This window comes from Ursus americanus, chromosome 8 (genome assembly GCF_024610735.1).
Source record: "Ursus americanus isolate L20-20 chromosome 8, mUrsAme1.1.p, whole genome shotgun sequence".
Classification (NCBI taxonomy): domain Eukaryota; kingdom Metazoa; phylum Chordata; class Mammalia; order Carnivora; family Ursidae; genus Ursus; species Ursus americanus.
This window is the reverse complement of record NC_142134.1, coordinates 29,155,086-29,180,563: the sequence shown is the minus strand read 5'-3', so window position 1 is coordinate 29,180,563 and position 25,478 is coordinate 29,155,086. Positions and strand designations below refer to the sequence as shown.

Genomic DNA, 25,478 nt, shown 5'->3' with positions numbered 1-25,478 from the left:
AAGCAGAAGGGTTAGAGAGAAAGAAAATTAAAGGACTTGAGGACATTTTGGAACTTGAATGTACATGGAAAAGAGGAACAGAGAGAGGAGTCGATAGTTTGCAAGGAACTAAAATCATTTTATAAACATTATCTCATCTCTTAAATTATACCCCTTTGTAAAAAGTTATTTTCCAGACTTTCAAAAAACAAAATAAATTTAAGCCCAGATGATAATTTGTGGTTTCCTAAGGAACATAAGAAGAAAATAGCAAAATGAGGAATAGAACCCTGTTTTCTTGATTTCCAGTCTAGCCCCACAATTAGCATTAGATGACCTGAACCTTGTTATGGGAATAGCATCAAAAAACAAAACAAAATTTTTAAAACTTCTTTTGTAAACTTGATGTGTAAAAACATTAGTTTTCAAACTAAGGTTATATTTTCCCCCCTCCAGTCTTAGGAGAAAAGGGTAGGAATGGTGGTTGAATCCAGCTTTGGATATTGCTCTACCATTTCCTTTGTTAACTCTGTCATTCTGGTTCAGAAACAGGAAGGACAGTGAGAAAAACTAGCACTTTTATTTGGACAGCATTTTACAGTTTTAAAAACTTTTTCACATGTATTTTCTCATTTTGCAGCAGATCTGTCATACAGGTAGTGGTGATGTTTTGTTACTTTTATTAGGCTTTCACTGTTTAAGAAAGAATAGACTCAAGAAAGTTGGGGTATTTGCCAAGATAACGTAGCTGGCCCTCACAATTGAACTCAGATTTTTTTTTTCTTTCTACTCAAGAATAAAGTCTTATGAAGTAGATTTACTTAGCTTTGTGGAAGACCAATTCTGGATGGAGCATCATTCAAAAAACATTTGGAAGCGTAACATTTTGTGGCATAGTGATTCAATAAATAGATGTTTTTGGAGGGCCGGTGAGGCTTTGACCCTCCTTTGAGTGTAGGCATAACTGATGTCCTTGTAGCTCTCATGTGTGCTCTCAACCCTTTTCCAGAACAGCGTGTCCCACCCTCAGTTGCTGTGTTAGTCTGAAGAGTGGCTAATTAAAGGGAGTGTACTTAACTTACACCCTGCCTGAAGACATGCGCCAGATTAGTCATAGGAGAGTTATTTTTGTAATTAATCACACATAAATTAGTGAAATGTCTTTGTTGTTTCTCACGCTAAGTTTTGATAAAGGGTGAGAAGAGCAGGAAAATGAAGTAAGTCTCAAGCTTAGTGTAGCCATAATGATCTTTTCTGTGTTTTTATATTTTAGAGATGCTGGGAGAGAATTTGGTGTTTAATGCATTATCTGATTAAACTGAGGAAGAGTTTGTGCACTCTGGTGTTGGTCCAGGGCCTGACGGTGTCTAAATTTTGACATTTGGATTTAGTCTGAGAGCACTGGAAAACCACTGAGTGGTTTTAAGCAGAGGAGTAATGTCTGATCAGGGCTTTTAGAGACACCTTGACTGTTAAGTAGAGATAACCTGACAGGGAGAGGGGGCAGTGTTAGAGTTGAGGAACCTCAATTTACTCCAATTGAACACCTGAGAAGAGACCGGTTTAAAGGAGAATGCCATTGCCTTAGAAATGAAAAATAATTGTCTTTTGAATTGGATATTTGGGTTGACTGGTAAATTCTTAGTTTATCTCAGGCTCATCAGTACTTTTTGAAAGCACATCAGGTGACTATAATATGTAAGCAGCATTGAGAACTACCCTTTATCTTGGGGAAGATAGGAGAGGTCATGGGATTAAGCTTGGGAGAAGGGGGTAGTGGTGAAAAGCTATAGGGAGCTTGGAAAATGTAACTATTGTTCATCATTCTTTTTGGAATTCCCCTTTCATATTTATAAGCTCACATGTATGAATGTTTTGGTGGTATGGATTTAGTAACATTAAACTTTGCAGAGTTCCCACTTACCTAGTCTCCTCTAATTCTTCCTTAACTCTTCCTTTTTTATATGAAGAGAAGAAAAGGGGGAGATACTGAGAAGGGATGACTGGGATATAATATAGTTTGATAAGAATTTGATAGCATTAACAGAAAAATCCATCTCTTAAAAACTGTTAAGACCATTTCTAAGACTAGGTTCATTTGACCCATTTAAAAATGCATGTGTGTATCTACACGAATTCAGAAATTTGAGCAAGTCAACCATATTAATGTGTAGCTACTTACCTACCTGCACATATGGAATTCTGGAATAAGATTGCTGGTGCTTCCTCTAATTGGGCAGAACAAGTAGCTTCTCTTTCTCACTGTAGGATTTTTGTGTTTTATTGACATAAAACTGTATCTTTAATGAAGGAAATAAATTATTTGTATTAGAACGAGAGACTTAATAAGGGTGAAAACAAATAAAATGACTGAAAACAATCACGAAGCACTTTTTTGTTTTTATAGACTACAACCTATAATCCTGAATCATTAATTTATTGCAAAAGACTGGATTAATTATAGCTAAAAATTCTCTTTCTCCTTGGGAGTTGCAATAGGGAATGTAGAGAAGGTTTGTAGGAGTTTTGGGTATCAAACACAGTAGCTGCAACAGTTCTTTTGCTGGGATTTAATGTAGCCAGTACAATTTAGGGCTATTTATTTGTGGACTTTAGGATTACCTCAATGTTATTTTATTCAGTAGTGCAATGTAGTATACTCAAACTCTGTTGAAAGTCGTGCCGTAAATACTGAGGTTCTTTTTTTCTTTTCTATTCATAGTGGTAGCCGCTCCTCTAAAACGTTTAAACCAAAGAAGAACATTCCAGAGGGTTCTCACCAGTATGAACTCTTAAAGCATGCAGAAGCCACACTTGGTAGTGGCAATCTCCGGATGGCTGTCGTGCTTCCTGAGGGGGAAGATCTAAATGAATGGGTTGCAGTGAACAGTAAGTAGCCTGTTTCTAGTTAGGCTTTAAATTAAGTTAGTAGCCTCATTGTAGGTGAGTTTTGGGATGTTGTCTGTTCAAGGATCTAGTTATCAACCTAATGCCACAGTTATAGTGGTACCTCAATACACTTTAGCCTTTATGTTATTTTATTTGTGAGTATGGAGTTTTATGAAATTTTGTCTCCTGTTATAATGTAATACAAGGCATAGATTTACCATCTTCAGTAGAAAAATAATAACAGCAATATTTATGGAACACTAATTCTGTGTCTGACCCTCTGTTATCCTTTCTACGTAGATTATTTTTATTTCATCTTATAGCCTCACAATGTAGGTACTATTGTTATTTCAGGTTAATATAGATAAGGAAGGTGAGACAGATCAGTAATTTGCTTAGGTCATACAGCTATCAAATGTTAGAACCTGGGCTCAAATATAGAGCTTTAGAATTTTAGAGACTACACTTTTTTTTAAGTTTTTATTTTAATTCCAGTTAACATACAGCGTTGTATTAGTTTCAGGTGTACAATATAGTGATTCAGCACTTCCATTCATCGCCCAGTGCTCATCATGACAAGCAGAGACTATCCTTTAGCCACTATGCTAAATTGACTCTTTCAGTAGCATACTCAGTTATTTGTCTACATTATGCTTTTTTTTTTAAAGGCAATTCAATAATGATCTTATGAAGTTAGTAAAATATGTTTATGAAATACTCTTATTTTTGCGTAGACTTTCTAAAAAATTTTAAATCCAGTGTAGTTAATATACAGTGTTACATTAGTTTCAGATGTACAATAGTGTTTGACCAATTCTATACACTACTCCGTGCTCATCGAGATACGTGTACTCTTAATGCCCTTCACCTGTTTCACCCATTCCCCCCCACTTCCCCTCTGGCAACCACTAGTTTGTTCTCTATAGTTAAGAGTCTGTTTTTTGGTTTGTCTCTTTTCTTTGTTTTGTTTCTTACACTCCATATAGGAGTGAAACCATATGGTATTTGTCTTTCTCCGACTGGCTTATTTCACTTAGCATAATACTCTCTAGATCCATCCATGTTGTTGCAGGTAGCAATATCTCATTCCTTTTTGTCACTAATAGCCCATTGTGTGTGTGTGTGTGTGTTACCTTCTTTATCTATTCATCTATGAATGGACACTTGGCTTGCTTCCATATTTTGGCTGTTATAAATAATGCTGCAATAAACATAGGGGTGCATATATCTTTTCAAAGTAGTGTTTTTGTTTTCTTTAGGTAAATAACCAGTAGTGGAATTACTGGATTATATGGTAATTCTGTTTTTAGTTTTTTGAGGAACCTCTGTACTGTCTTCAGTGGCTACATCAGTTTGCATTCCCACGAACACTGCATGGGGGTTCCTTTTAGCCACATCCTCGCCAACACCTGTTTCTTGTGTTATTGATTTTTAGCCATTCTGACAGGTGTGAGGTGGTACCTTATTATAGTTTTGATTTGCCTTTCCCTGATGGTAAGTGATGATGAACATCTTTTCATGTGTCTGTTGGCCATCTGTATGTCTTCTTTGGAGAAATGTCTGTTCATGTCTTCTGAATTTTTAATAGGATTATTTGTTTTTTTGGGTGTTGAGTTTTTTAGTTCTTTATGTATTTTGGATATTAACCCTTTATCAGATATGCCATTTGCAAATATGTTCTCCCATTCAGTAGGTTGCCTATTAGTTTTGTTGGTTGTTTTCTTTGCTGTGTAGAAGCTGTTTATTTTGATGTAGTTCCAATAGTTTATTTTTTATTTTATTTCCCTTGCCTCAGGAGACATATTTAGAAAAATGTGGCTCTCTTCTGTGTCAGAGACATTACTGCCTGTGCCCTTTTCTAGGATTTTTATGGTTTCATGTCTCGCATTTAGGTCTTTAATCCATTCTGAGTTTATTTTGTGTTTGGTGTAAGAAAGTGGTCCAGTTTCATTCTTTTTCATGTAACTGAACAATTTTCCCAGCAACATTTGTTGAAGAGACTTTTTCCCATTGCATTACTCTTTTCCTGCTTTGTCAAAGATTAATTGACCATATAATTGTGGATTTAGTTTTGGGTTTTCTACGCTGTTCCATTGATCTGTGTGTCTATTTTGGTGCCAGTACTATACTGTTTTGACTACTATAGCTTTGTAATACACCTTAAAGTCTGGAATTGTGATACCTCCAGCTTTGCTTTTCTTTTTCAAGATTGCTTTGGCTATTCAGGATCTTTTGTGGTTCCATACAAATTTTAGGATTGTTTGTTCTAGTTCTGTGGAAAATGCTGTTGGTATTTTGATAGAGATTACATTAAATCTGTAAATTGATTTGGGTAATATAGACATTTTAACAATATTTGCTCTTCCAATCCATGTCCTTTCAAGACATTCCTATTTCTTTGAGTCATCTTTAATTTCTTTCATCAGTGTTTTATAGTTTTCAGAGTACAGGTCTTTCACCCCTTTGATTAAATTTATTCCTAGGTATCTTCTTATTATTGGTGCAATTATACATGGGGTTGTTTTCGTTCTTTCTTCCTTCCTTCCTTCCTTCCTTCCTTCCTTCCTTCCTTCCTTCCTTCCTTCCTTCCTTTTTTTAAGAGAAAAGTTGCATGGGGGGGGGGCGAGGCAGAGAGAGAGGACAAGAGAGAATCTTAAACAGGTTCCACACCCTGAAGAGAGCCCAGTGTGGGGCTTGATCCCACAACTCTTGAGATCATGACCTGAGCCCAGGACAGGAGTCAGACACTTAAATGACTGAGCCACCCAGGCACTCCAGTGGGATTGTTTTCTTAATTTCTCTTGGAAGAAAGCATATTCGTTTATAGTCAATATGAATGAATGTTGAAAAACCGAAATATTAGGATTGTTATTACTACACCAAGATTATTATTACCAATAGGTAAATTTAATAAGATTGTTACAGGAGTCAATATAAAAATCAGAAATAGCATCAAAAATATAAAAAACCTAGGAATAAATCCAGTGAAACAGAAAACTATACTTTATGATTAATACTTTTTGTGCTCTTATTAAGAAATTTATTTGTGGAGGTAAGTCAGGGGATGAGTGAAATAAGTGAAGAGGATTAAGAGCACACTTAATGTGATGAGCACTGAACAATGTATAGAATTGCTGAATCACTATATTGTACACCTGAAACCAGTTCACTTCTATGCTTGCTGTTTCTTCTATACTACCTGTGTCTGGTCTCCATTCTGTTCCATTAGTCTGCTAAGACCACACTGTCTTATTCATTGTGCTTCATAAATTTTGATGTTCATCTTGTTCTTTAAGAATATGTTGGATATTCTTAGCTCTTTGCATTTTCAGATACGTTTTAGCTTTTTTTGATGGCCGTGGAATGGCATCCCACTATCATTTAAATTTGCAGTTCCATAATTACCAATCTCTTGTGCTTTTTGACCGTTTGGAAACTTCTTTTGTTAAGTGCTGGTTCAAAACTGTCTCACATTTTTCTACTATGTTGTCTTTTTCTTTTTAATCCATAGGAATTCTTTATATATTTTGAATACAAAATCTTTTTCTTTTTTAAGAGAGAGTACGAGTGGGGATGGGGAGGTGGTGGGGATGGTGGGAGAGGCTGAGGGAGAGGGAAAGAGAGAATCTTAAGCCAGAGCTCAATGAGCCCGATGTGGGGCTCAGTCCCAGGACCTTGAGGTTATAACCTGGGCTGAAATCAAGAGTTGGATGCTTAACTGACTGAGCCACCCAGGTGCCCCCAAATTTTTGTTGGCTATATGTGTTGCAAAGAATTTCTCCCACTCTGTGCTTGTTTTTTTTACCCTCCTAAGGGAGTCACTTAATAAACAGAAACCCCTAATTTCTGAGTAGCCAAGTATTGTGATTTCTGTGTATGCTTTTCGCCTCTTCTTTGTAGAGGAAAGAACATGATAAATCTAGGATTCTGCTTGAGTAAAATTGAAGTTTAATTTTTTACTTATAACCGATACCTTCTTTGCAGCTGTGGATTTCTTCAATCAGATTAATATGCTTTATGGAACAATAACAGATTTCTGTACAGAGGAAAGTTGTCCAGTGATGTCAGCTGGCCCAAAGTAAGACATGGTTTATGATCAATTCTCACTTTTACTTAAAAGTTCTTAGATAAGAAGAAAGTTTCTGACCATATAATTTCTCTACTTAGCATCTCCTTCAGTGGTTCACTAATGACTGATATATTAAGTTCAGGTTTCTTAGCCAGAGCATTATGGCCCTCCTTGTGTAATTCTCCTTCTTCCTTTCCTCTGTTTGCTTATGAATCTCCTCTGGTCTATCCAAACTGGATTACCGCAAACACCTTACTATTCCCTCCATTGCTTACACTCTGAAAGCTTGCTCATTCCATTATTTTCTTGGATATTTTTCTTCTCTTCCATCTCCCTCCAATCATTATCTGGTTATATTCCAAAAAATTTTACCCATCTGCAAGCCCCACATCAAATCCTTCTTTCTTATGAACGATTTGATTTTTTCAGACTAGATCTGATCTATTTAACTTTTTTGTCTTTGTGATTACATATCTTTGTTATACTATTTATACATGTCTTATTTAACCTATTAGATTCCCTCTTCATTTAAATCCCTTTTGGTGCAAGAACAGTGCCTGCCACCTAGTTAGCACTTGGTAAATGTTTGCTTGGATCAATAAACCTGGGGGTGGTCTTGGGGACCCCTGACACAGTCTGTCTGATGTTTCCTTATGACCATATTCAGGCTATGCATTCTTGGCAGGACACCATAGAAATGATCATTTTTTTCTCAGAGGATCATATCAGGGGGCACACAATGTCAACCATCCCATTGCTGGTGATGTTAACCCTGATTACTTTATCATCTTAGTGTCTGCAAGGTTTCTTTACCTCAAATTTGTCATTTCCCCCCCTTGAAATTGACTAGTATTTTACTGTGAGGTTTTCTCATGTTATACCAATATCCTGTGAACTAGGGAGAATTACTGTCACTTAGAATACTGCTGTGATCACTTTCTCCACAGAAACCTTATCTAAATAGCTGGTTAGGAAGAATGTATGTAATTCTTCAAAAGTAACAGGCATAGGATCGCTTTAAAGATACTATAAAAACAAAAAATGATCTTCCTTTTCTTCTTCCTTCTGTTCATCCATCCTTCCTTCTAACTACCTTTCTTCCTTTTATTCTTCCCTTCCTTCTCCTTCCTTCCCTTCTTCCACCTTCCTTTCCACTTACCCTTCCTCCCTTCCTTTTTATTTTGAGAGTCTTAAGTTTTGTCCATTGTTAATGCTGAGAAGACACAGTTGTCCTCATGCTTTGCCATCTTTAGCAGAAGATGCTTGGGATTGTACCGAGGAGAGGCATTTGTTAGTAGCTTAGTACTGGCCCCTTGCGAGGTGTTATTGAGTAATGGCTCAGAGAATTTTGTCAGTTATTATTTATTATTATTATTAACCAAGAAATGATGAATATTTTGCAGTTTGTATTTGATAAATTCATACCATGATGACAGAAATACATTTCAAAGAGAATGGTCTGTCAAAAGTGGAACAAAAAAAAAATGTGGGCAAAATAGAGTTACAAGATGAAGTCATCTTAAGTATAAACTTGACAAAAGAAGAAGAATGGATCAGGAAATCATAGCTATATACTGTAGAAGTATAAGCAGTGTATAATTTTATTTTTCAAAAAGTTTTTGGATATTGAAAGTTAGTATGCTTAAAAAAATTCAGAATATTGAAAATGATTTTTAGGTCAACTGGGTCTGCTTTTGATTTTTGCATTTAAAAATGAGTATGTAACACCTGATCACTAACAAAATGAAAAATATGATTGGGAGGAAAGGCAAAAATGTTAAGGGTTCTTAACATGTGGGAGAAAACATGGATGAGTCCCTGTCTTTAAGTGAAGAGTAATGATGCTGGAAGTTCTACCATTCATTGTCTCTGTCTCCTGAGAGGATCAAATAAGAAAAAGCTTGTGTCACCCTCAGAATTTTAGTTTCAGATTAGAAAGGATCCCTTGACTGTGAAAGTGATTAAGCAGTGGAATAGAATGCCAAATGTTGGGGAATCTCCTCTTGAAGACATTCAAAGTAGACTTGACAGTCATCCCTGTTGCCCAGGGTTGGCAATGAGGTATGCTGTTAGAATGTTTTTTCAGGTGTATCGTGTTAAGGTTTATTGTTCAGGTGTAAGTAGTTATGATTAAATGGAAAGCTTCCTTATTTAACCTGTCAAGATCATTTTCATCATTTAAAATACTCTGTAGTATTTTTCCATTATATTTTTCTTTCACCTTCTTCATTAGACTCACTGACCTATCATTTTGTCAGTTCAAACTGGAACAAGGTTAGAATAACAAAATTGATTCAAAGAGAGAAGCTAGGTAGTAGAAGTAATCTTCTCGAAACTAAAATACAAAATGATTGTTCAGTTTAGAGATTTTTATGATTTGGAGTTTCAGCTGTGTGCTTATTCCTTATCTTAAAAATCAGGTTATGGTTTTGTGTGGGTGTGGGTGTATGTATAACTCTATTATCATTCTTGTCAAACTATTTTTACCTACTCATTTACAAGCCCATCTCCCCTACTAGTCTATTTTCCTTGACAGTATGGGAAGTGTCTTTCATTTTCGTGTCCCTTGGTCAAGAACAGTATTTCTCAGGTAGTGGGTACACATTAAATGTTGATTATACCAAAGGATAGTGTTCTGTTAATACCCAGGTCCTATAGGCATCTTTATTTGGGTTGCCATTTTTCTTTAAAGGCATATTTAGCTCCTCAACCAGAAGTACTCAGATATTGACTTATTCTCTTCGTGCATGTTACTTTGGAGTTTCCATGTCATTCTCTATCCTTAACCCCAAATTTAAAGCCCCAAGTTAAAGAATTGTATTGCATAAGGAGAAATGTTTTTCAAAGAAGAAAAACAACCATAAAAATTAAAGATGGTTATCAGAGAAGTGGAGAAGTGGCAAGTTAGCTAGGTTTTCTACTATGGCAGTGTATGATTCTAAAATATAAATGCTGTATATAAAGAAAAGCTTACAACAAGTGAGTTTGATGGGACCTGCTTAGTTTGGATCATGATAAATGCAAAATAGTCCAGTAACAGTTTAAAGGCTCTAAATTTAAATGCCAGGTGCAAAATATCTTTAGAGGAGCAGATTGTTTAAAACATGTCCTGTGTACGTTCATAATATACATACATATATAATATAAAAATATGCCCATTTTGTATAGGTATATACTGATATTCTGTGTGTCTATTATCTTTCCAATACAGATACGAGTATCATTGGGCAGATGGAACAAACATAAAGAAGCCTATTAAGTGCTCTGCGCCAAAGTATATTGATTACCTGATGACTTGGGTTCAGGACCAGTTGGATGATGAGACATTATTTCCATCAAAAATTGGTATAATTGTTTTGTATAATTAGAATCCATTATGATTTATCTAATTTTATGTTTCTGGAGCTTATTGGCTCTCTGTTCCAGGAACCATACTAGACTACCATACCTATCAAAATATTTCTAACCTTATAATTTTAAAAGTGTCTTATCTTTTTCACACCGAGTTTATCATGAACATTAAGTGCAAACCCCCTCTAATTTTAAACAACGAGAAGATTAGAGTATCTTGGATAGTAACAGAATTTGGCCTTTGTTACAGAAAAAAGAGACTGAATACTGGGTAGGCAGGGAGTATCATCTGCCTGAGTTATATCCATTTCTTGTTTAGGGAAGGAGTTTATATGACTTATATCCAGTTTTACAGTATATTTGTGGCAGAGAGGGAGTTTGAATTTATGACGACAGTGTGAATCTTAACAGTGTGAAATCAAGCTAGGTGAGAAGAAAACAAGATTTGACTGGTTGGCCTGTTATCTACTGAGTGACTTTTGCTTTTTTATATTTGCTTTTAAGGAAATTATATTTTCTTTCAAGTGGAAATTGTTTGCATCTAGATAATTCATGTGATTTTACCCTCTCAAACTTCTTACAACTTGTGTTTTCTGAAAAAAACAATTTTTTCTTCTTTCAACAACTTTTTGAGTATATTTTATGCTTTTAGAGTTTGAAAGAAGGGTATGGTGGAGGAGACAGCAATGTAAATAGTTGCTGTAATTATGGATTGCTTTAGACACATTTATTGAATGTTTTAACAATACTTTGGAGCCTTTGTAATAAAAGATCTGTTTTTCAGGACTGCATTACTTACATACATCAGAATCATTTTGGTTAAGTGCTATCCCCTTATCTTTTATCTCCTATAATATATTTTATTACTTTTTATTTTGACTGAATTTTAGGCTTAGAAAATTTGCAAGAATTGTGCAAAGAATCCCTGCATATCCTTCTTCCAGATTTTTTTTCTTCTTCCAAATTTTTTAGTGGCTAACGTTGTACCACATTTGTCTTCTCTCTCCTCCCCGCAATTTCATGTTTTCTTTTTCCTGCACTGTTTGAGAATAAGTTGTATGTATGATGCCCCTTTATCCAAATGTGCTTCATTATTCATTTTCTTAGAAAATCACAGTATAACTATCAAAATCAGGAATTTAACAATGATACAATACTATCGTCTAATTTACAGATCTTCTTCAGATTTTTCAAATGTTCCCAACAAATGTTGACATTTGTTTTCATTCACTTGTCATGTTTCTGTAGCTTTCTTTAGTATGGAATATGTGTGCTTCAGTCTTTTTTGGTTCTTCATGACATTGATCTTTTTGAAGAGTATAAGCATACTAATTTATATAGTGTCCCTTCCTTTTGGTTTGTCTTATGTTTCTTTGTGATATATATATCTAGATCTAGATCTATATCTATATCTATATATATATATATATATATATATATATATATAAAATCTGTTTATCTTATATACCTTCTATCGGTATATCTAAAACTTTTTTTAAAAAGTTATCTCTACACCCAACATGGGGCTTGAACCTACAACCCCGATCAAGATTAGGAGTTGCATGCTCTACCGACTGAGCCAGCCAGGCGCCCGGTGACCTATAATATTTTTAAATGAGTGGCAAGCAATGCGATAACACTGAATCCAGAAGTATTAGTATTTGGCTTGTGTTTACCAGTCTGAGTCATTTAGCCATTTTAACAAAGGACTTGGAATTTTGTATTTTTTTCTAGTCTTATATTTGTTTAATGCTGTAAAAGTGCTCTTATTCATAAAAACAATGAACCTCATTGAGAGGGACTGCATCTAATTTCAGAATAAATGTAGACCTGGAAGGGTAATGAAATAATTTCCATAGAGAAAATATAAACATATATTGCAAACATTGTAAGCAAAACTGAACATGGTTAATACATTGTTTGGATTCAGCAAAAATTTGTATTGAGACTTGATGTTAAGAAATCTGAGGATATGAGTGTGAGTTTTAGCTTCATTACCATCTTAGGCATAAATTTATTTCATTTTAGTAAAGTAGTAGGTAAATAAGAGGCTTAAGGGTCTTGCTAATGTCTAGTTCTTATTCCATGGAAATTTTGAAGTTTATTTTCATCCATGATATGTTGAGAACTTCTGAAAAGTACAGTGGGTATTATTAGTAATTCACAAATACTTCTTTTCAGCTTTGTCTTGTAAATTTATGTTGCCATTTGTTGACAAACTCATACTGCCTTGTTCTTGTCTCTTGTTAATAGAGGGCGTTGTTTATCTCTTTATTAGGTGTCCCGTTCCCGAAGAATTTCATGTCTGTAGCAAAAACAATACTCAAACGCCTCTTTAGGGTTTATGCTCACATTTATCATCAGCATTTTGACCCTGTGATCCAGCTTCAGGAGGAAGCGCATCTCAATACATCATTCAAGCACTTTATTTTTTTTGTCCAGGTAAGTTGAATTAGGAGGCCTTTTTTGCTTGATAAAACCAGTTATCAGCAGAGTTCCAAGGTAAATCCTGCATCCGTACTGTTAGGATAAAATCTGCCTTCTCTGTCTAGTCTTTATCCTCTTTTATACTTGCCATGATGACAAGGCCTTTTGTTTCTGAATTCCATTCATCTCCAAGTTGGTGGCATGCAAGTCTAAAATGGATCTGAGAGGTCTTGCCTTGAATTTGCTTCATTTAACAGGCTATATGGAGGGACTGAATTAGGAATCTGGCTAGTTTGGCAGGCCTATAGATGAACTTGGTACCTTTAGCATATTAGCATTCCTCCTAATCGTCTTAACCCTCACTTCCTGTTTGCCCTAGATTTTTTTTTTTTTTTTAGCATATTCTGGCCTGGAAATGGACTTTGTATATAATACCTTTTTTTCCTCCTTTTTAAAACCATGTTCTGAATAATTTTTAAGTTAGGTACTACTCATTATATACAAAGATGAAAAAAAGTCCCAAAGAGTATTGCTATTCCAGAGGTCCATTAGTCTTTTTTCTGACTCTTCTTCCTTCTCTCTTTAGTGCTCAGAGGTGTAGACTAGGAGAAGTTGGATATTTTCATCCTGCTATAATAATTAGGCCACTAATAGGCAGGCGTGAAAAAAGAGGTGGAAATGTTTAAGCTGACCATCTTTTTTTTGGTGGAGGTTGAGAGGGTAGATGATAGGCAGAAGTCCAAGTCTTGAATCTGTGTAATTTTTTTATATCTGTGGACATATAAATGCCATCCCCTTACCCCGTCTCCACTAAAGAAAAATGTATCTATTTTCCCTCGTTACCTGCCTCTCATACTGAACACACACATTTTGTGTCTTCATTTCACCTATACAAACACATTTTAGGAGATCTTAACTTGCCAAAAGTACTGCTCGGAGCAGTTACTTCACCATGGTATCCCATCTACAGAATGGGTGTCCTACCCACAGAAACAAAGAGTGTTATTTCAAAGTTTGATTCTGTGCTTTGGTTTAGGCAGAATATGATTGCCAATGTTCAGGTTTTAGTGATTTAGGAGAGGATATTCTTCCACCAGAAGGGTTAGTTTTATCTTACTGTATGATCTCATCTTTTTTTTTTTTTTTAAGATTTTATTTATTTATTTGAGAGAGAGACAGAAAGAACATGAGCAGGGGGAGAGGCAGAGGGAGAGGGGAGGCGGACTCCCTACTGAGTGCAGATCCCATCACATGATGGCGTTTGATCTCAGGACCCCGACTGAGATCATGACCTGAGATGAAATCAGATGCCCAACCAACTGAGCCACCCATGCACCCCTGTATGACCTTATCTTAAAGTACAGTGTTATCTCTCAACTCCTAGCAAATAGTAGGGGATTGATAAATACAGCATTTACCACATCTGAGCCTTTTTATATCTCAAGACACTGTGACCTTCTTAAAGGTAGGTAGGTCCATTAGTTATACAGTCACCCCTTGACTGAGCAAGAGGGGCCTCTGCCCTGGGCCTCACTATTTAGAGAACCCTATTCTGACCCTTCTTTAGCTGTACTCCCTGCAGTGTAAGGGACCCATAGGGCAAAGAACATACCTCCCAGATTCCACTGGTTTGTGCTTAGGTACCTGACACGTCAGAATTTCCTTTCCACATGGTCCCATTTGTATTTCCAGCATCAACATGGATCTTATCCTTGGGTCCATTCTTTCAAGGGAAGGTCATATCTCTGACATGTGTACCTCTAGATTTAGGGGGTAGTCAGATGGCAGCAATTTGTGAGGGTGTGTGGCAATGGCCTATATAAACCAGCCAGGTGTCACACTCCTACAAGTTAGGTCCCTTGGAGTGCAGGGTGGAGCTGGGGGTTGGAAGATCAGGGAGGTTTGCTGAGGGTCAGGGACAGGCTCTCCTCATGTTACTTCTTTCCAGTGAGAATCCTGAGGAATTTTGAGAATTCTAAATTTGAATCTGTTTTCCTGGTCACTATGAAGGCACATTTGTCAAGGCGGGAAAATAGAACATGTTTTACTTAACAATGTATTAGCTTAATGTAAAATTAAATAGTCATATGATATATATCCATTTGTGTTCTTAGTCCAGATCCCACAAAGCTTAGGGGTAGGCTTGCTCTTAATGCCCTTAATGCTTCCCCCCACTATTTACTGTAGTGGTTGGCATATGATCATGTTAATAAATGAATGAAAATGGGAGCTCAGAATGCCCCACCATGGCAGAAGATCAAAGTATATAGATAGTCAATATTTATTAGCCTTATAATTTTATAGGACAAGGGAATCTATTCAGAATTGAACTTTAGCATGATGGGTGGAATTTCTAAAGAAGCAAAAATTGAATCCAGGCTTTCTAATTTGTTTCTTATAGGATTTTATTTATCATTGTGGATTCCATATTACTCACGTTATTCTCATACCCCATTTCATGATAGCTTGCAGGTGTTAACTCTTTCACTCTTCTTATAATGCTGCAATTTGCCTGAGATGCTAGATTTTTTGGTCCCCACTTGGTTGACTGTATCTAAATGATACTCAGATTATTCCCTTTTAACAAGAAGCAGCGCTCCCACTTACTGAGTAATCACTTTATGCCAGGGGTTACATGAAGTGGTTAATACACAGTATCACATTTCATCCCCACAGTAATTTTATGAGGTAGGGGGATTTACCCTAATGTTATAGACATGTACAACACAATATCCAAAGTGCTTAAGTGATTTGTCTAAGGAAGACACAGCTAGGGAAGAGAAAAACATTTTTTTGAAAAAAAGATTAGACTTTTATTTACTTTGAAAGCTAATTTCCAACAAATGTTAAAAGAAATCTGCTTTGGAATGACTGTTTTTTCCTGTCTTTATCATGCATAGGAATTCAACCTTATTGATAGAAGAGAACTTGCACCACTTCAAGAACTGATTGAAAAACTCACCTCAAAGGACAGATAAAAGGATGAAGAGCTGTGCAAGTTGTCCCTCAAATGAAGTGTGTGGAGTGTATATGGATTTTGTTGTGTTTTATTTTTATCTCAGTCATTTTTGTCCTAGATTTGGGGGGCTTATTTGGGTTAGTTTTTCTTTGTTCTGAATAAATGAAACCATATTCTGTTGCTAGAGGAAGCCAAGAACCATTCTCTCTATATTTGATAGGGGTAAATTTTGTCCTAGTGGCATACAGTTTTTGTTTTATTACTTGGTTTGATTACTTGCAAACTTTTTGATAATTCTGTGTGTTGAAAGAAAATGCATACTTGATTGGACTGCTGACGGATGGGGGTTCTGTGTTGTGTAAATTGTGGCCAATTTTTGAAGTCCCCAAAAGACTTATGTTTTTAAGTGCCTTGGCAGGCTCACTTCTGAGGTGCGAAGCACAGACATAGAACTGAACAGGGCTTGAAATATTAGGACTACTACCCAGGGCACTTACTAATGCATGTTTTAAAATATCTATGATAAAAGCCATAGTTACCTAAATTGGTTATCTCCAGCTTTTACTACATTGAAGAAACACAATTTGTAAAGGTGTGCATGTAGAACATAGAAAATTAGTATTATTTTTGATATTGGTGGTAATTCTGTTCAACAGATGCTTAAAGTTCTACAAGCAGGTCTTTTTCCATCTCTTGATATCTGTGATATTGATACTTAAGGATGTTGAAGTGTAATACCTATTGCATTTTAGCTTCTTTCTACATGTTAACTGCACTGTAGGTGTAAAAATTCAGGTTGTATATAGGTTTGCCATCTTCAGAGGTGATGCTGAACTGTGAGGTTTCTTAGCAATTGCCAAATGAGCCATAAGTCTACAGAATTCCCTTCTACTTTGAAGAGGAGGGGATGGATAGGAGTGTGTATTTGGTTGGGAGGGTTAATTTGTATGGGAGCTATAGATGGGATAAATATGGTGAGTCAAGTTCAAAAAGTCTTGTCTTAAAATCCTTGAATAGAGTGGCATGAAGATTTTAATCAATTTCTTGTAAACAAAGTCTTAGAGACTTCCTTTTAGGAATCAACTTCCATGAGAAGTTAAAAATAAATTATTAATTTTAGGTGTAGACATTAAACATGGAATTTAAGGACTGTTTGGGGAAATTGATAACGCTCCAGCATTTCCATTCAGTGAATGGAGCTGGTGTTTGCCTGTCATTTTAAAATGATACAGTACCTTCTTTGCTTATGATAGGCCCAATTTGAAGCATTCTGACTTCTAATTTTTACACTGTGAAAGGAAATCTTTTTCTTTGCAGTGATATCAAACAATGAAGGTGTTAATTCAGTAGTATTAACTTTTACATTTTATTTGTCATGACTTTCTAGTGAATTATTCCCATGAGTAAAAAGTTCAGAAACTTAGTTTTTAAAATAATATTAGCATTTTTTACTTCAGTTTTATTCTCAAGAAATATCTTTTTCAGACTTCCAATTTTAGTCATTTCTAGTAAATCTCTTTCCTTCAGTTACCTATATATACTCTTCCTTCAGTTTGAAATACACACCTTTTTCCTAGTAGAATAGAAATCTTGTTCTGAAATTACATAGACAAAAATGGTCAGCAGGAAAGAATCTAAAATGAAATCAGTTTGTTTTTGCCATTAACAAGGAGAGCAGTGATACAATTTAATATCATTGTGATTATCACTAGGAACTGCCTTTTTCTCCATTTCATTTCTAACAATCATTCTTCAAGTACCAATAGAAGTGTAACAGGAGAGCCTGGCGGAGGCAAATATTGGACACTTACTGGTAATGTTTATTGACAAATTGCAGTGAGAACAAGCTGATTTTCTTAAAATAAATCTTTTATTATCCAAAGATGTGACATCAGCCACTGTGGTTGATTAAAAAATAAAATTTGGTGTCAAATAATTTTGGGTCCTATTTCTTTATGAAAATGAAGCACGTGATTTTTCAAGTAGTCTTCCATACTGCATTTGATTTTGTATCAACCCACTAACAAAGGGGTTGCAGTAGCCAAGTGTAGAGAATAGTGAAAAATTGTTCTTGCTCTTTTTAAGCCTTATACAGTAGTAACACTGTAAAAATGGAAAAATGTTTCTATAAATTAATGTTTAGTAGTAGGTCCTACTTTCCTACTGTATGTAGATAGGAGTTTGTTGTCACTGTTTCAGAATCTCAGGTGCCTTCTTCTGAGTATTCCTTTCAACAGGTTTTATTAGGAAGTAAGGAGATGTGTAAGTGTATATATGGTAACAAAGTAGAGAAGTTCTCCCAGGGAGAGGCCTGGAATTGTACATGGTGTTACATGGCTATAGGTAAGGAAACACTCACGAGAGCATGTGAGAAATAACGGATTTAACAAAATATTGCTTTGATTAGTTCCCATGAACATTAGTAAGGTGTCCTTTATAGAATAAGGATCAAATCTTGGTTTTACAGCAGATTTTGCTTATAAATGTGAATTAGATTCTTTCCAGATCTCTTAATTTATAAATAAGGAAGATAATGATTTTCCCCCTTGCTCTGTATACAGAGATAAAGAGCAAAAGTTGGTTTTTTCATCCACTAATAAAAGCATAAAATATAAAATAGTAAGTTAACATAGTATTGTCACAATGCTTTGGTTAAATGTTGAAGCAAGTTTTAGGAATGATTTTAAATGATGAAATAATGGTGGTGGAGAGAAATTAGTAACAAAGAGTGAAAATCTTTTACTAAGCAGTAGATGGTGCTACTGGATTTCATTTGCTGACTTGATTATTTTGTTTCCCATAAAAACCATGGCATTAGACTGCATTAAAACAGTAGCACGTGTTAGTTTAGCTGGTAGAGGTGTTGGTGGTCAGTTTACTTTACATTGAAAGATTTTAGATTGCTCTTTCTACTTTTGTCATTTGTAAATTCTAAAGGGTCAGCATAAAATATATTAGGTGGGAGAAGACAGGTGTAGTGTGTAATATATCTCAGACTGAGTTGCTGCCTGGCTTATCAGGAAAGATAAAACACTACAATCTCTTATCTTCAGGAAATACAGATGATGTGGATATTTATATTTTACATGTAATCACCAAACTCCATTTTATGTATTAGCATTTCCCTTGCTTATGGGAAAATAGCAAAATGACATTTCTTTTATACCTTTATGGACACCCTCTCTGAGAGAGGTTTTGATAACCACTGAAATGGTAAAATATGTGAGATACAATTACTAAGTTGTAGGACTTTCTTTTAAAATAAGTATGTCATACCTTAAACATCCAAATGAGAGTTGATCTTCTTAGTGGTTCCTGGAGGAGCACTCCTCTTTCCAGCTATGTTTTGAAGGTATATTGTTTTTGGAACATTTTTAGAGATGCCTTGAGAATTGGCTTATGACTATGCAAAAAATCTATTTCATCATTTTAGTTGCACTGAAAACTTTTGACAGCTTAGTATGACCTATCTCCGTCACCAAACGAACTCTACTCTACTGTTCTCTTAGAACTGAACCGTTAGAGAAGTTCAAAAGACTGCCGTAGGTAGGTTCTGAATTTGCAGAAGAGAATGTTTTGAGCATTGGTAGCATCATTTAATAAAGGAATAGTTTCCTGATGTCACTACTTTGAAGCAGACAGTATCATTTGGATGTATAGGTTTTATTTAATTTTTAAAAATTTAGTTTAATTACCTTACAGTTAAATATAATAATTTAAAAAATCAAAGTCTATTTCTTGTTTTCTACTTTTGTTTCTTTCCCTGATAACTTTTGAATTTTATCTCAAAAAACAAGATAGTCTTGTTTGAAGGGATAGTAAGAAAAAATGGAGCCAATATTTAAGATAGAAGTAGCTTAAAGTAACAACAGCCTTTACTTTTTAAACATATTTTCACTCAAATGAACAATGTGACTTTAAAGACTACAGATCATTGTACAAAGAAATTGGAATAAATTTTATATAATAATTATGCTGAGTTAAGCCTGCGTATCACAGATAAAATATTTTAAATTGTATAATCATTTCATATATCATTTATAACTTTTAAAATTTTGAATGTCTTTTTAAAAGATGTGGGACCAGAAGTATATTTGTAATTTGAAAATGTGACTGCATACCAAGGGGAAAACTTATTTTGAAACTTAATCTGAAATACTAAAGAATAGACCCAATTTTTAGAAACGCTATTCTGGATCTGTACTTTAAGAACCACTCCTGAAATAACCTAAATATTAGAGTTTTGTCATAATGTTAAGATTTACCCATAGGAATTACTGTTTTTCAGGATCAGTTTAATGGTGTATGAGATTAATATTTAGAGATAAAGATATGTCAAGATTTAATGGAAAAGTTTAAGATATAGCAATTCTGACTGTAAACAATTTGAGTTTTTAAGATGTTCCTAATGAGTTAATCATAGAGAATAATTTATTTTAAAGGTATAATATTGTGTTCCATGTCTTCCATTTATATCTGAACTGGTACTTACATTTTGACAAGAGAGAAAATACAGATTAAAATATTGAATAATCTAAGTTTTGCAAGTATGAAACAAGTTTTTTTCTGCATGTAATGCTATGCAATAGAATATTTTAGATTACAGTTCTCAAAGATACTGAAATCACTCGCCTTTTTTCATTCTGTCATCTCCTTTTCCTTAAATTACTTCTTACACTATTGACTTCCCACCTCCCGATCCCCATAGCACTAAGAAAACAAAATAGGTAGGTTGATTGTGTGGGTCCTTCTTGTTAGTTATTCTGAAGTACTTTCTGTCAATACATTGGCAGAAGGGTTGGAAGGTGCAACTTATATAAGCATTTTTGGTTTGTTATGGTTGACAGCTTCATTTAAATTATGTCACGGAACCTGAGATTATTAGTGATTTAAATTTTTTGTTAATATTTAATTTTTCTTCTGTGTATTATTAAATTCTTATATGTTGGTATTTTGCACATGTTTTCATTTTTATTTTGTTCTGAAATACTTGTGCAGGTTGTAAAATAGATTAGTGCATTTTCATGTTAAGAACATGTTTCTCCTTAAGTTGTTCTGCAGAGATAACTATTTTTAGGGGAAATAGTTTTTTACAACCACTAGATTGTATTTGTTATTTTTGTACATGCATAACTAAGGTGGTAAGGGCCCTAATCCTGTGGGGAACACTTAGCTTTTGTTCTATTTGAAATTTTCCTATACATTATTACTTAAATTATCAAGAAACTGTCATGAAATCTAGTTGAGAGAGAATACAATAAACATGACAAGACTTAAAAGTTGAATAGAGATCATTTCTGAAGACAAAAGCTGAATACTGCCACTGCCATATGATGGAAGCATAGTGGCAGCATTCGCACTGTGTAAATATTGCAGAGAATGCAAAAGACAGGGATCCTGTTCTCATGGAGATACACAATTTTTCTCTGTTTTAAGTAGCTGGATGGGGAAATGGTCTAAAATATGAAATGCAACATGAACACTATATTGAAAACTGTGCCAAGATTATTCAAATTCTAGTTATTACTGATCAAAGTTTAACTGCTTCATCATTTTATTTTAAAAGAGGATACTGAATGTCAGAAAATCTGTAATATGTTTAATTGAGAGATGTAAATAATGTATAGAGACTTGTATGTGATGGGATGGGAAATATTTAAATTCTAGGTTTTTTTTTTTTAAAGGAAGAAACAATGTTTATTTAAAAAATTAAATAGTTATGTTTGGCCATGAATCCTGACTTTGCATTACTGATTATTTTTGTTATAGATGTTCCCACATTAAACACATTCCTAGGGAAATATTAAAAGTATGGAAAAGTTGGACATTTAAAATTTGTTAAGCATTATTTTAGAGAGAGAGAGCACACGGATGCATGCACGCGAGTTGGAAGACAGGCAGAGAGAGAGAATCTTGAAGCAGACTCCTTGCTGAACATGGAGCCTGACGTGAGGCTCCGTCCCACAACCCATGAGATCATGACCTGAGCCGAAACCAAGAGCTGGACACTTAACAACTAAGCCACCCAGGTGCCCCTGTTAGGCAATATTTTTAATAAGTTCACAACAACCAGAGGTTAGTATCTCACTCTCTTACATACTGGAAAATTGTAAGCTCAGGAATTGTATAGTCACGGATTAGGACTAGGATTTATTTATTTATTTTTATTTATTTTTATTTTTTAAAGATTTTTTATTTATTTATTTGACAGAGATAGAGACAGCCAGCGAGAGAGGGAACACAAGCAGGGGGAGTGGGAGAGGAAGAAGCAGGCTCATAGCGGAGGAGCCTGATGTGGGGCTCGATCCCAGAATGCTGGGATCACGCCCTGAGCCGAAGGCAGACGCTTAACCGCTGTGCCGCTTAACCGCTGTGCCACCCAGGCGCCCCAGGACTAGGATTTAAAAACCCAAATAGGCTTGACCTTGAAGCCAATGCTTTTGTTTGTTTTCTTTAAATATCCTACTGCCATGAGAACAGTTAGCAAAATAATTATTTGTTGGTCTTTCTATCAAGCTTTTACCTAATATTTTGTTTTCACAATAGGCCATTAAAGAATATTAATACATAGTATTGGAAGATCTTTATTTTGCCCTGATACCTAAAATCCAAAAGGAATTGTGTATTTTAGAGTATTCTCAGAGTGTCATTATTTAGAGATACTTAAGTTTAGAGGCATTTGTGTTAGAGGCAGTCACCCACTACAAATACCACTAACTGGTATTTGTAGAAAAGATTAGGAGTAGAAATACTAGTCCATGCTGATAAGATTTGTGCCTTCATACTTTAATAAAAACACCTTGTTATTTTGCACATACAGTATTTATAAAGCATCCACTGTGTATAAAGAAATAAACACCCCTGTAAAAATTAACTGTACTTCGATAATTAGGTTCACTTGCCTCTACTGTACTATATTTAAATAGTTAATTCTTCATTATATAATATTATTTGGAATGATGCATTTTGGTATCAAGTTCTAAATATTCTTTAAAGCAACCATGTTTATGTTTAATAAATGTTATACTCCTGTTTTAAACAGCCTAATTAGTACAGTGTCACATTTTCTTGATGACCTGAGTTTACCTTTACAAGCATACAGCATAATATAGCTTTCTTTGATAAGGAACTGTATAGGACTGATGGCTCCCTGCTATGCCCTTCTAGCATGTTATTTTGCTATTGTACTTATAGTATGGGGCACCTCGGTGGCTCAGTTGGTTAAGGGGCTGCCTTCAGCTCAGGTCATGATCCCATGAGTATCCAATGAACACAATTTCGAGCCTGCTTCTCCCTCTGCCTGCCTCGCCCCCTGCTTGTGTGCTCTCGCTCTCTCTGGCAAATAAATAATTAATTTTAAAAAAATCTGAAAAGCTTGGAAAACAAAGTATTTTCTTGAATTTCACGCAAACTTAACCTGATCTGAAGTTAATAGTTTTTATCCCACTTAATGTGAAACCTATGTTTCACTACAAATTATCTGTGTATTTGATTTAATACCTCTGCAGGGAGGTTACATATATATGTACTACACGACTGTATTTCTTTTCTAAAATCCAAAAATTTTTGCATTCTGAAATATCTGGCTGCAAGGGTTTCAGATAAGGGGTTATGGATAAAAATCAAGGAATTTTTTTTTAAGAATTTATTAATTTATTTTAGAGATTGAGTGGGAGCAGAAGGAGCAGAGGAGGGAAGCATCTCAAGCAGACTCTGCACCGAGCCTGGAGTCCAATGCACAGCTCGACCTCATGACCCTGAGATCAGTCATGACCTGAGCTGAAACCAAGAGTCAGACACTTAACTGAGCCACCCGGGTGCCCCCAAAATCAAGGAGATTTTAAAAGTGCTTTTCTCTTATTTCTTCCTTGTATTATCCAAAGGTTATTTAGGAAAATGGTAAATTATGCTGAACCTGATGCCAGGAAAGCTAGGTTTCCCTCTTTCCCCCATTTACTTCGTGTTTTTAAGGAACACTTTTAAGCTTTGAGGAACTCAAGTTCTCACAGCCAGAATCTGGCAGAGCTGGGATTTGAAACCAGTTTTTTAATTTTCCACTGCTTAAACCTCTCAGTCTTGGAGTTACGCTACTTTTCTTTTGTGGAAACCACACTTGGGGAATCCTACTCCTCAACTCTAAACATCTTTATCTGATCCATATGGAATTTCTTCCTTTTCTTCTACATTGCTCCTGTTGAAGGTCTCATTCACCCTGCCTTACTCCTCTCTCAGTACTGCTAATATCTTTACCATTTCATGGGTTTTCTAAGCTTGGGTTGGAATGTAACACCCTGTGGATTCCCTGGCTTCTTTGCCATCCCTGATGACAAGCGTTAGGCTTTTTCATTTCAAGGACCCTACTGCTAATCACTAGGGGGATAAAAGTAATAAACATAATAACAAAATACTTACAGGGATGTTAACAAAGAATGTTTTTATTAAAGAATGTTTTAAATGCTTTGCTGTTTTTATTCTAAAGTTCCCCATGAATTCACATTTTCATTTCTGCCTTCTATTTCTTAGAATGGATTCACCGTTTACTCCTCTTCTGACTCTTAACCATTAAGATGCATTTCAGGTCTGATGGTAATTGCAAGGTTAAAAAAAGAGTAACAGGGTCTTTGGTTTCTATAGATAGACCATTTGAACTCAGGAACTTCTAGAGTGGGTAGTGTGTTTACCATATCTTTACCAAGATTAAAAATGAATTTTGGGTGTTTCTACACTGCACCTATCCCTAGCTAGATGAGTCTTCTAGCAAATTTCATGGCACAGAGGTGTGCAAAAATTCAGCGTTTGTTAACTATGTGCCAGGTGTAGGGCATGTAAAATTAAGCTATCTATAGTCATGATGAACAGAAACCTACACAGTGTGGTAACTTTTGCATAGCATTGTAGGGACAGAAAAATTTTTCCCTTATTTTAAGTTCTGCCTGGTCTAATAATTACATTGACACAACATAGATCAACAGGAGGAAACCAAATTTAATTATATATACGGGAGCTCCATAAACATATGAAATTCAAAGGAATGACCAAAGTAGGTCATTGTATCTTTTAGACAAACAATAAATTAAAATTGACAAGACAAATGGGTTTGGGGTAATTCGTGAGGTAGCAAGTTTTGTTATTAGGCCTTCTCGGTTCTAAATTCTCCACCTGGTGATAAGGAGGCACTCTACCCTCCTGGTACAGGGAGGATAGCTTTCACATAGATTCATCTCCTGCTTTTAGTGGGGACAAAAGAGGGGCAGAGTGTCCTTGCACTATTTCTAAAGTACCTTTGTTTCGCAGTAATGTGTGTGCCATAGTGGCATATTCTGGGGTGACATATTCTTTCAACATAAATGGGACTCAAATCAAATGGAGAGGGGTTTGAGAGAGATCAGGAAAAGTTTGCTGTGGAGTGGCGTCTGACTGCGTAAATTCCTGTGTCAGATTCACCCACTGCCCTTGGAGACTTTGAACAAGCAGCCCCTCAGTGCGGTTCCTCACTGCTAAGTCGGGCTAATGGTGGGATTTCCCGCCCTGGACCGCGAGTTAATTCAAGAACAGATCCCGAAACAGTGCCACAGCAAGAGTGCCATACATCTCCCGAGGGCTGGTGTGCCCAGCGGCACTTAGGCCTGATGGTTATCCTCCAGGCTGATTACACAGGGTTATCCGTTTGATTTTTCTACCACACACTAGTTCCCAGCCAGTTCTGTTCCAGACGCTCTGTTTATCTCCACAGGCCCTACTGGAAAGGCCTTCTCCAAAGTCGAGGCCGGCCCACGGCTGGTGACGAAGGCGGGTGGCACCCCC

At 35.6% G+C, this 25,478-nt stretch overlaps 1 protein-coding gene across 2 annotated transcripts in view; it reads left to right on the top strand.

Moving 5' to 3' along the window:
- The window catches only part of MOB1B (MOB kinase activator 1B), a 62,223-nt gene extending 39,865 nt beyond the window's left edge, over nt 1–22,358 (top strand). For both annotated transcript variants that reach the window (XM_087864097.1, XM_045789253.2), the window contains exons 2-6: nt 2,702–2,868; nt 6,853–6,946; nt 10,149–10,282; nt 12,567–12,730; nt 15,616–22,358. In XM_087864097.1, the coding sequence (XP_087720223.1) occupies nt 2,814–2,868; nt 6,853–6,946; nt 10,149–10,282; nt 12,567–12,730; nt 15,616–15,693 (525 nt within the window). In that variant the 5' untranslated portion in view covers nt 2,702–2,813 and the 3' untranslated portion in view covers nt 15,694–22,358. The remainder of the gene's footprint in view (nt 1–2,701; nt 2,869–6,852; nt 6,947–10,148; nt 10,283–12,566; nt 12,731–15,615) is intronic.
- Nucleotides 22,359–25,478: the final 3,120 nt, after the last annotated feature.